Source organism: Balaenoptera acutorostrata, chromosome 1 (genome assembly GCF_949987535.1).
Source record: "Balaenoptera acutorostrata chromosome 1, mBalAcu1.1, whole genome shotgun sequence".
In the NCBI taxonomy this organism is placed as follows: Eukaryota; Metazoa; Chordata; class Mammalia; order Artiodactyla; family Balaenopteridae; genus Balaenoptera; species Balaenoptera acutorostrata.
The window spans coordinates 42,403,344-42,416,227 of record NC_080064.1 but is presented as its reverse complement, the minus strand read 5'-3'; the positions used below and the strand labels follow the sequence as shown (position 1 = coordinate 42,416,227).

At 34.0% G+C, this 12,884-nt stretch overlaps 1 protein-coding gene across 1 annotated transcript in view; it reads left to right on the top strand.

Moving 5' to 3' along the window:
* Positions 1 to 12,884, top strand: part of FAF1 (Fas associated factor 1) — a 489,781-nt gene that overhangs the window by 376,355 nt on the left and 100,542 nt on the right. Inside the window, exons 14-15 of the mRNA XM_007164483.2 lie at positions 4,333 to 4,469; positions 8,822 to 8,910. Of these exons, the coding sequence (XP_007164545.1) occupies positions 4,333 to 4,469; positions 8,822 to 8,910 (226 nt within the window). The remainder of the gene's footprint in view (positions 1 to 4,332; positions 4,470 to 8,821; positions 8,911 to 12,884) is intronic.

Here is a 12,884-nt window from a genome sequence, read left to right as displayed (position 1 = left end):
GTCTTTGGCTGGTTTTGGTATGCTTGACAATGCTAGCACCTTGATAAATCTTACTTCACACGTTAAAGGACCTTGGCTTTAACTTCCCTATTAAAAGGAAGAGAAGAAGAAAGGAGAATTGTGTGTTAGCTAGATAGGTATGATCTCTAAGGTCCTTTCTCTATTTTGTGTTCTGGTTATTCTACTGTTGTACATAAATGTTTTTTAACAAACCCTGAACACATGAATGAATATGTATAAGTAATGAGGCTTATTACTATAGCAAAAACTGCAAGTTTGGTTTTCTTTAAAGAGAAGAGCCTCCTTAAATCAAAGTGACTTCAAAAGAAGTAGTATAAAAACCAAATATCAATACCTGCCCTTTCATTCTCTGAATGAAAATAAAACCAATGACTGTATTTGTCTAGTCAACAATTCTTTCATGCTATGTCTTACTACGCAAAAAAAATCTTTCAGTGTTGGCCCATAGGTGTAAGTTACCATTTTAATCCTGAAAATAATTATGATAAAAATGTTAAATATCATTATGCATTTAATAATGATTAAATAGCTACCAATTTTAAGGGCCTACCATATTCTAAGCACAATTCTGAGTACTTTTGTAACTTACAAGAATATAAGTATTTTAAAGATGTGTTATTCCCACTTTATATATGAGGCTCCTTTAAACTTACGGAAGTCACATTGAAATGCATAATCAGGAAGCCTCACACAGAGGCTTAGCAGTTTTGTAGCCTCCATTTTTTATCAAACGTGCCTCTTTACATTACCTGGTATACAGTAGGTAGGCAGTAAGTGTTTGTGGAATTTCATCACCCTCCCCCTAAATTGCTGTGTTTCTTTTAGTATGTATTTTATGTTGAAGTACAGTTTAGTAAAAGTCAGTGACTTATGTAATTATGAGTTTGATTGAAAGAACTAAACTATATCCTGTTTTGAATTAAAATGAGATTACTTTTTCGTATATCTGATTTATTAGTAATCCTGGTTTCCATTAGCAAGATAGAAATGATCTCTGCTTCAGAGACTGAAAATTTTACTAATGATTAATATACGCTAGCCATCAGATGTTCTGTTTATTTTTCTCCCCAAACTTTAGATTAAAACCACTTTATCTTATCTTTCCAATTTTAGCCTTCTAATAGCAAGAATTGGTGAATATAAGCTACTAATTATGTTTTTTCTTTTCTTTTCTTTTGGGCATGCCGCATGGCATGCAGAATCTTAGTTCCCCTACCAGGGATTGAACCCACACCCCCTTCAGTGGAAACACAGCGTCCTAACCATTGTACCTCCAGGGAATTCCCTATATTTTGTTTCTTTACCAAGGCCAGAGTGTGAGGCTTCCCGTTCCCTATCCCCACCACCTCCACCACGACCTACCCACCCACCCCTCCAGGAACCAGTGAGTTGCTTTATTATATCTGACTTGTGATTAACCATTTTACTTCATTTTCTCAACCCTTCCTTCTTCTTCCCCTCCCTCCCTCATTTTACCCCCTTAATGAGAGCATTTGTTCTTTGTCTTTTCAAATTTGTTACTTTAGCCTTTAGCTTTGGGGGTTGATTTTGCAATTTGTTATTCCCCCTTCTCAAGTAGGTCTATGATGAGTAGGTTGTTTGATTTATTAAAATCTTTTATAATAAAAAAAACAAAGCCATTTCTTCTTGCCACAGAATGGTTGCCATTGCTTCCCTCTTTGGTTTTGAGTTGCAGGAATGCAATTGCTGTGGAAACCATTTCTCCCTTCATGACGCCTGACTCTGATGAACACCATATGCAGTTAGATTGACAAGTTTGATGCTGCCACTAGATGCACTGGCACACTTTTATATCTTCAAAAGGAAGAAATACCACAAATATGAGAACCACATTTGTTCTCTTAAAACAACTTGTTTTTCCCATGTTTGATTTTGCTCTAATGTTTTGAACTGGATTTTTGCTGCTGGTAGTGTGCTGTGAATGGTAACTTTGTGTTGTGAATGATCTTGAGAGGAAGAAGCAGAACCTCCCAGCCATGAGAAAGATTTGATATTTGTGTTGTGAAGTTCTTGTAAATTATAATGGGAGGAACTGACAAGTAGGAATTTTTTAATTTGGGGCTGTCCATTGGCCCTACAGGCTCTCCATGATTGCAATTTGAAAATCTCAAAGTAAACATGATCATAGGAGATTAATCAGATTAATTAAACTTTTTAAAAAGTCTCTCTTCGATTAGAACAGATTGTTAGTTAAGGCCACTAGAAAACATCAACCGGCTGTGTGATCCCTTTATATTTCTCAACTGCTTCTAAAATATTAGAATGATTTGCTAATGCCTGATAGAAAACCGATCACTGTGTTTTTTATAGTAATTGAATGGCTTAATGGTTAATGTGATGTTGAAAGCTGTACCTCCCTTGAATATGTTTCATGTAGTTTTGAAATTTATGTTTTATATTAATTTAAACCAAATAAGATACCTACATTTTCATAATTATTTTCTCTTCTAGCTCGTTTTCACAAAAAGGGGATTTGGGATGTACACAGTTGCCAGACAAAATTGTCTTGAAATTAAATTCTTAAAACCACTAAGCCAACCTGCCTGCTTGCCTCCCTTCTTTTCTTCCTTCCTTCCTGACTTCTTTCCTTCCTTCCTTTTTTGGGGGGTCTCCTGTTTAGCTAGTATTTAATATCACTTGTGAAGCTAGTGCTGTGATGGCCATCTACTATGTGATATCCACTTAATCCATTGATGTGAAAGCAACAAGGACTTATTTTCTCCCTTTTGTAGGAAATGGCATTCCAACTGTTTTTTGACATCTTTAATTTTAGAGGTTGCCAATGATCAGATCAGGGTCAAGACTGACTTCAAATATTTTAGTAAGAAGCAGAAAGAAAAATGAGATCCTAACTTTCTAGTCTCCTGATCTACACGTCTCCATTGATGAATTAAAGCTATATGGGTGTGAAATTTGGTATGGAGACTTAGGCTGCTTGAGCACCTTTTATCCCATAATAGTTGTAGAATGTGAAGATCTGAATTTTCATGGGGGCACTGATATTTCATGGCCAACAATTGGTTTTTTAAAGGCCTTGTCATTTCAGATTGCCATGGAGTCCGGTTATTGCTGCTCTAAATGTGTATATGAACCTGCCTCCCAATGAACTTATTGCAGTGGTGCTAACTTGTCTTGACACTCTTGCCAACAGTTCTAGTGGCCCTGTGTGTAGTCACTGCACAGGTTTTGTGGAGGATTCAGCCTAAACTTCTGGGATGAATTTCTATGGACAAGAAATATACTGGCTTTAAAAATTAAGAGGTTTGATTCTGTTTTGAATATGGATATCAAATGAATCTGAGCACATGACATTTTAATGCCATTTGTCTTTTCAAATAGATTTACCTTCTAATGCATGTGATGACAAGACTTTGCTCATCAGCTAGAACATACATTTCAGAGGAGTTGTTACCTAAAATATTATCATAAGGCATAAGAAAACACACGATTTAAGTTGCCTTTCATGAACATAATTAAGAATTAATAAGCCAGTACCAGTGGCTAGTCCCCAGAATTTCCACTGTTTTGCCTTTTGTGACCTGTGTTATTAAAAGTCCATTATTTTTACAGACTTTATTAAATTGGATCTTATTAAAGCATTCTATATTTGCATTTGGTCTTTCATAATTCATTATTATTATGACATTTACTTTTTACCATCAGATCTGAAAACATATCATAAGCTACCCTTTTCTCTTGAAAGAAATGCTAATTTCAAACAGTCCTCTAATAGAAGAGAAAAGCTTTATCAGTTTTTTCATTTATTCCAGATCGTGTTAAGAATACTAATGCTAGACTTCAGTATGCTAATATCTCTGAGCTTTTTTTGGTCAAAAGCTTAGAATTATTATTTTTATCCCATACCAAGTATGAAACTAGAAGACCTCCTACTACTGGAGAAAACACAATTCTAAAGTACAATTCTTGATTCTAAGGACTTGTGAAAATGTTGCTAAATCCTGTTTAGACTAGGATGATGCCGGTTAATTTAACTTTTACCACCCGGTATTTGTCCTCTTTAAGAAATTCTTTCCTCTTAAAATTCATTTTGTTTGTTTTTCTCATAGTTTAGGGTAATATAGGGTGTGTGGCCTGCTTTTCTATAGGATAATCATTTCTATACCATTTATGACGTAGTTGAAAACTTAATACAGTAAAATTTTACATATTAATATCAGACTGTCTAATTTTAATATAACTAATAAAACACTTAATAAATGTGTTCTTAGCATAGTGGTAAATTTATTAAACTCTGAAATGAAACTAACTTTGGATTTTGTCTCATTTTAGATTTCTGACAATGTGCAATAGACACTTTGGCAGCGTTGTTGCACAAACCATTCGGACTCAAAAAACAGATCAGTTTCCACTTTTTCTGATTATTATGGGAAAGCGATCATCTAATGAAGTGTTAAATGTGATACAAGGTAAAGTACATGTCACAAGGGGAGTAGAGTGTCTCCTTATGTATGTGATAACCTTATAATATTTACCATCAAAGCTGAAAGTAATTCTCTGTATTGGTGAATGTCTTTGCATTTTAAAATATAGAACACCCAGAAGAAGAATATCTTCAAAAAGTATAGGTGCTATGAAGTATGAAATATGCTGCATGAAAACCCAACAGAAACATCTTAATAAAACTGCACAGCCTTTGGGACATAGGATAATCATGTTAAATATTCAGAATCACTAAATTTACTAAACTAGAAATTAAGCCATAATCAGTCATCAAATATATTTCATTCATACACACACACACACATATATTTCTTGCTGTAATGTTGATTGGTTGAAGGAAATCCTTATCTTTAGTTATCTGGAAAAACCAGTGACTGGATATTGTGAATTGAATAGTTCACAGTGGCAGTCGTTTCTCCTCATTTGTGTGAATCCATGTCTAGAATGCAACCCTGAGGTGTGAAGCTATAGGATGCCTGTCAATTTAATCACAGTGCACACATTCTTTACCAAAAAAATGAGTGATATTTTTTATGTTACTAAGGTATCCTAAGGATTAGTATAAAAAATTCCTTTATTCATGGCAAAGCTTAAATTGAAAACAGTACCTTTTCTATGCCACAGGGAAAAGGATGTTTCAAATGCTCCAAGCTAAAGCTTGTGTCTGAGATACTTAATTTCTGCCCCTATTTAAGTCACAAGTTCTGTAGCAGATAATGTAATGGAGGAAGGGGTATAAATTCAAGTGCCTTTAAAACTCAAATAAAACAAAACCTCTGGTATTTTATGTTTACTCTATAGCTAGAGCATTCACTTTCACAAACAATGTTAAAGAAGACCTGCGGGAACAAAATGCATAGAGTAAATAGATAATGAACATAATATTTCATTCCTGTTTTCATATTAATTAAGATAATATTTCATTCCTGTTTTCTGTGATATTTCCAGCAATATTACAGTCAGTAGTGGTTCTCAAAGCATGGTCCATGGACCCTGGAGGTCCCCTAGATCCTTTCAGGGAATCTACGAGGTCTATTTTTTTTTACCTCGTGGATTTTATTTTATTTTATTTTATTTTATTTATTTATTTTTAAACATCTTTATTGAAGTATAATTGCCTTACAATGGTGTGTTAGCTTCTGCTTTATAACAAAGTGAATCAGTTAATACATATACAATATGTTCCCATATCTCTTCCCTCTTGCATCTCCCTCCCTCCCACCCTCCCCATCCCACCCCTCTAGGTGGTCACAAAGCACCGAGCTGATCTCCCTGTGCTATGCGGCTGCTTCCCACTAGCTATCTATTTTACATTTGGTAGTGTATATATACGAGGTCTATTTTTGATAGACTCTTTTTTTGCTTTTTTTTTTTTTTACTGTGTTGACATTTGTACTAAGTGGCACAAAATCAGTGCTGTGTAAAACTGCTGGCATCTTAGCACAAAGCAAGGCCATGACACAACTGTACTGGTAGTCATATTTTTCACCTCCATGTATGTGCATTTTTTAAAATTATTATTTTATTAATTTTTAACCGTTTTTATAGTTTGTGTGGCGCAATGGGCGGACATTTCTCCAGGATGAACAAAGTGAGTCTGTTACTTCAAGAAAAAGAACTGACAACATTTGTTGCCAATGATAAAATTTGAGTTTTTAAGCAAAAAGTTATATCCTCCATTTAAGATTGACAGCTTAAATACTTTTCTGGTGACGTCAATGGTGATGATAATAAATGTGATTTTTTTGATATCATAAAATTAGGTGTGTCAACATTCAGAAGAAATGCATGACTCCGTGAACCAATATTTTCCAGATGACCAATGCATAATGTTATAAACTCATGCATGAGTGAAAGATCCATTCAAAGGGCAAAATAGACCAGTGGATTTTAATATAACAAAGTACAATAAGTTCATTGATAACGGTTTCAAATTCCTCACATACCTAACCTTGAAAAAAATTCCACTTGTCAGTTTGGGTGTATTAAAGAAAAATATCTACAATTATCTATTAAAATACTCCTCCTTTTTCCAACTATATATCTGTATGAGGCCATAATTGCTTCATAAATTTCAACCAAGACAACACATTATATCTGGTTTAATGTAGATATAGATATGAGAATCCAGTTGCATTCTATTAAACCAGACATTAAAGAAATTTGCAAAAATGTTAAAAAAAATTACATTCTTCTCACTGAACTTTTTCTTTTGGAACATGTAGTCATTTTTCATAAATGTGATATTTATATTAACAAATTATGGGTTTATTATTGTTACTTTTAAATGAATTGATAAATATGTTTTAGAAATTTCAGTTTTAATTTCTAACACAGTAAATGTTGGTAACCATAACCCACATAAAAATTCTTCAGGGATCTCAATAGTTTTTAAGAGTATAAAGAGGTTCTGTTGCAATAGGCTATAAAAAATAAATTTTCTCTGAACTGCATTAACTGGAACCTTTCTCCATCTTGGATCATTAAGGGCTTAGGTATAAAATACCTTCAAGTACAGTTTGGCAACGAGCCCGTATAGTTAGGGCTGAAGCATAGTTGATAAGCGGTGGCTTTAAGCCTGAAAATTAATGACCAGTGTGTAGTCACCTGTAAAATTATAGTATTTCCCCATTGATGATTCTAGTACCCTCCACAAAGTATTCATGCCCCATACTCTCTTAGTCACTGCAGTTTACAAATAAGCAATGGAAACCCAAAGATTTGCCTGGTAACAAAATCTACGTTAAAGGTTCTCTTATTAAACTTTTTGCCATTTGTTATATCTGTTAATAATAACTATCAGTGATTGTGTGTGTGCTATGTACCAGGCACTTTACATTATCTCTGATCCTTCTAAGAACCCTACAGAGGTAGTGTTATCTTCATTTTGCAGATAAGGAAATTGATCGTTAGAGAGCTAAAGTCACTCCCTCTTCTCTTATTCATTTGTTTACTAAGTGAATATTTATTAAGCCCTTGTCATGTGCTAGGCAATTTCTAGGTACCAGATCATGTAGTTGTAAGTAGCAGGACTAGGGTTAGAACTCTGACTACAAAACCAGTTCTGCTTTCTTGGTAACATGACATCACACCAAGATAATACTTGTTCTCTAGCTCATTTATTGAGAGAGTAGTGCTTATGTGACCAAATTAGGTTATTTCTTTGGTTAAGGACCACAGCTGCTCCCTAACCGCATGTTGCCAGTGGTCATAAGGGAAACTGGGAAAGGACCATTGAAAGATTATGTTAGTCAAACCCTACTCTGGGAGAGTACAAGCAAGGATGCTTACTATTTGTTGTCTCGTTGGTGGCCATTCCATTAATGGGACAAGAAGACACCTTCTCAGGCCCTGGAGAAGACAGGCTCTTTTGCCTGTAGGTTTGAAAGAAGAGAAAAATTGCTATATCTTTATGTATCTTCATGAGTTTCCTTCTCTCTTGTAGATGCATCCAAAGTACATAACAGAACTTAATGCATGCAAGAAATGGCATATATGTGCTATATGTTTGTTACAGACTTGGACAGGGAATAAAATAACATTCAAGAAAATCAAACATTACAATACCTTCTCCATAAAGATTATAGCATAGTCATTTGAAAGCAGCTGAAAGGGAAAAATATCAATTGGGCAAAAAAGAAAAAAAAAAAATTTTTTTTTTTTTTCAGAAATTGAATTACTGCTTGTTTCACCAAAGAATTTTTAGTGATAGGAGATAATTCTAAGTAAACAGTATGCTAAGGTGGCAACGGAGAGAGGCTTCTGAGTCAGACTCATATGGTTTCAAATCCTGGCCCTATAACTTAACCAACTTGACGTTGGTTAGTCAGGTTACTTGAGCTCTCTAAGCCTCATTTTCCTTCTCTTTACAATCAAAATCATAATAACACCTTCATAGAATTGTTGTACAGATTAAATGTGATTTTATATCTATAAACCTAATCACTTAACGTAATTTGTTTGGCATATAAACAAATGGTAGTTGTTGCTAGCATTATTAAGTAGATATGTTTTCCTAACTTGGAAGATACTTTGAGCCTCATGACTTGGATATTCTTCTTGTAGTGCTGAAAGTCCTTCTTATTAAGTAAGAGACTGTTCCCTCAAATCTAAGTATTGTGAAATTTCAATTGCCAGTATACTGCTTTGCTCTCTTTCTGAAAATATGAAACTTTTCAGTGAAAACATGAAAGTTTTATTAGCATGCCAGTCTGTAATTTTTTTAGACTGTAGTTACTCCTTACTGATTAATTCTAGAATGACTTTCCATTTTATAATGATCTTAATGTGAAGTTTGGCTATCTCCATGTGTTGCTAGGTAACACAACAGTGGATGAGTTAATGATGAGACTCATGGCTGCAATGGAGATCTTCACGGCCCAACAACAGGAAGATATAAAGGATGAGGTAAGGTGAAAGGTTAAGTAGACCTTTAATAGGATTTTGATGAGATAATTTGTCAAATGGTGATGCTTGCCTATGTCATGATGGATAAATAAAGCATTGATGAAGATGTGTTTCCACATGAACAAAGGATTTTTATGCCACTGAATTTACCTTTCAGTCCATTCTTTTCATGACCCAAGACCCAACAATTTGTTTAACTTTATGGACATTTATACTTTGCTAGATTTGATGGCAGGAGGTCAATTTACAGAAACGAATTCTGAAGCATGTTTACAGAAGAAACTACAGTTCAGGAAATCCTATCTACTATATGGGTTTTTCACTCACTTTTAAGGTCCTCTTACTCTTTTTAAGTATTGAGATTGATTAGCAATAAACACATTTTACACTTGAACATATTTTTGAAGCACTGTGAGAATTAGTAAAAAGATCACCAGAATTCTGAATTTAGCAGTCTCCCGAACATATTTAGATGGTATAGATGAGATGAGCATGGAACCTCAAATAGAATAATAATAACAGCAATATTCATAATGACAATAGTAGTCAACACTTACTGAATATCTGTAATGTACTAGGCACTATGCAAAGCACTTTACATTTATCATCTCATGTGATCCTCAAAACAATCCCTTGAGGTTGCATATGAGTCAGAGTTCTGGCTGGAAACAGATGACACTTTCAAACTGGGTAATTTGAGAAGAGTTTAATAAGGGAACTATTTATAAAGATATGGTCAGAGTTTATGGGAGTCAGCAATGGATAGTACATTCTAGGGCTAAAGGAAGCCATTACTACCCTTAGGCCTAAAGGCCGAGGAGAGGGTGATATATGAAGAGTATTGCTTCTTTTAGAGAGATGTAGCCAACCCTTGGTGACCTGCTAAGGAAGAAACTAAGGAATAGCTTCCCTTTCCTTTTATACTCTGATCTCCTGCTAGTACCTCCTATTGACCTAACCCAACTAGAAACTGAAAGGCAGGCAAGAGAACCTCCCTGGGCAAAAAGCTAGGTAGAGCATGGATACTGAGGGCAAATGGAACATAATCCAACACAGATTGGTATTGTCATCTCTACTTTTCAGATGAGAAAACAGAGGATCAAAAAGTTTAAGTTAATTTACCCAAGGGTCACACAGCTAGTAGGATCTATAATAATCTCAAGTAATTATTAGTGCTTTATCAGTGAAGAAATTTCTGGATTTGGAAAACAGTCTCAAGATAAAATATGAAACACATCTTATCATTTGTTAATTTGAGATGCTAAGTTCATATATCCATCAAATTATTCTTTTTAATTTTCTCTTTGTTTTTAATTTTTAAAGAAAGATTTACATAGAACAAATAAAGGAGAGTTTGATTTCTGAGCAATGATGAAAAGTTTCCGCGTACAATGAGTGTTTTCAATACAATACTGTTTAGCTATTACAAATGGGAAACACGTAAACAATTTCCATTTAACCTTGTACTATTGTATTTAACTTTATTTACTTGTCTCTGTCTTCTACTAGACTATGAGTTTAAGAGCAAGGGTTATATCATATTCATGTTTGTAACTCTGTCTTCTAACAGTGTACCTAGGACAACGTAGGCACTCAAAAAATGTTTAAGTGATTGAATAAATGAATACTTGAAAGAATTTACATGAAATAATGTGACTTCAAAAAATAATAGTTGATTACAATGATATAAAACCTGATGTATCCACATTAACAAATATGAAAATTCTGAGCACTATACCTAGAGTTTTAATACTCAGTAGGTTCCTTTTATTGCTGTAAAAATGTTGTTTGTAATTTTTCTTAGTAGTGTTTCATTTACTCTGAGGGAAAGGTAATCGGGTATATGGTAGAATGATGTTTATCTGTTACTTTATAAGTACTAACTAAGTACTGTACTTAGTTAGGAATTTGTAATACAAGATTACATTTATCCTGGAATAGAGGCATTGATTGACAATAATTCACTAAACACATTCTTCAGCCATTTAAATCTTGAGTCTCATTAGTACTAGATTTACAGATTATGCTGTATAATAATATGAATGCACAATATTTGCATGCATATTCCCAGTTCATTCTTTCATTTTAATTTGTGTTCCTCATAATTCATTGGTAAGGAAATTGACTTTAATTCGTTTAATACTGAGCACAAAATTTAATATGAGGGTTACAGGAAAAATCTAAGACTCCGTATAATTGAAATTTTTTATTGAAATTTAACTGCAAGAGATAAAAGATTTCTCTTTGTTTTTGTTTTTAGAGTGTCTTATGAAAATTATCTTTCAGGTCATAAGTAGAGTTCCTAAGGAAAGCTTTTCTAAGTTTAAAAACTTCTTTTAGACTACGCATAGATCATGATTTGGTGTCTGCTGAGTAAGTGATAAGAAAACACTGTCCCTTGTAATTGTGAATTTGGCTTTACTTTTTAAAAAATTTCAAATAAGACTTAAGCATACAGTTAAAATTAAATTGTGAACACGTTTGAAGGATGGCTTCCTAGGCCTGAATTTATTTAAACTTATCTTTGGTTCAGTTACGTCCGTCACTTCAATGATACCATTGTATTAGTGCAACCAGAGATGCCTATATTACATAAAGCTTTTATTAAATAAAACCAAGCCCAAAGCATATTCATACTCTGAGTCATTCTTCAATGTCTCAGAATGGACTAACCTTTATATCGCTAATTGTTCTGTCTCTAACCAGGAAGTATAAATTATGTATGAGCCTCTGTTTTGACAGAACTATCTCCATATAGATTTATTCATAGACATTTTTATTAATGGTATTAGTTTGGTTTTGTAAGTGTTTACTGAGCATCTATGAAGAATATAGCACTGGGCTAGGTCCTGGGGACAGAGAGGTGCTTTGCTCTAGTGAGGGGCTATTGGCAAAGAAGGGATGAGGAGAAAAGCAAATATCACTGTATGACAGTGGCCACATTTTAGCATCTGTTTTTGATTACAGTTTGGTTCCAAACAATAGATGCTTTCTAACATGTAAATGAAGTCAGTTTTTTTCATATGCACTAGTTTTTTTAGCCGTGAATAATCTCAAAACCTCTGATTATCAAGAGTTTATTATACTTAGCTCTTGATCTATTTGTTGTTTCATTCATTTGTTCGTTCATCCATTCAACACTAATTTACTTAGAATCCTCTATCGTAGGTGCAAGAATTACTCCTTTCCAGCCTAATCACTCTGATTAATAATTTGTATCTAAGCAATATCTCTGTAATTGTCAAAACCCAAGTGTTGGAGATCAGGGCAGATTTCAAGGTCAGGAACAGCATTCTCATTTCTTTGGTAATTCTAAGAATATACTAGTGGAACATGGTCAACGTATGCCAGAGGGGCCTTTTTAGGCTTACCCTTTAAGGATTCTGATTTGAGACTTAAAAACAGTACTGCCACAGCACAGGGAGGGTAGGTTTATTGGCTCAAGGCAGCTTTTTGTGTTGCCAAAGGAAATTGTTGGCTTTTTGTGTTTGCCCCATGGAATGTGTAACTTTTTTGTCCTAAGTTTTGTCTTTATCTTACTGTTTGAAGCACTGCACTCCTTTTCCTTTCATCTGTTTAAAATCTCACCATTGTCATACCCATTCTCTTTCCAGAACTAACAGTGATAAACAGGATACAGATTCTGGCTTCTGTTGATGTTTTCTTTAAAACAGGAGTGAGTCATCACAAGATAGAGAATAAAAACAGTATCTTTGTGCAAAAATTAAAGCAAAACATATACAACAGACCAACCTTTAAAAGGATCTTTCACTATTAGGCTTCTTTAAAAATATATCTGGACTACTTCCTGAAGCTAGCAAGAATAGTATCAATAGTTTTGTTAGGAGAGTTTTCCCTGATATAGCTATATATAAATCTATATGTGAGATTAAAAACAAAAACAAAAGTCAGCATTTTTAAACATCAGAATTTCACTGAAAGTGTAAAAGTCAGAGAAGATCTAATACCCAGAA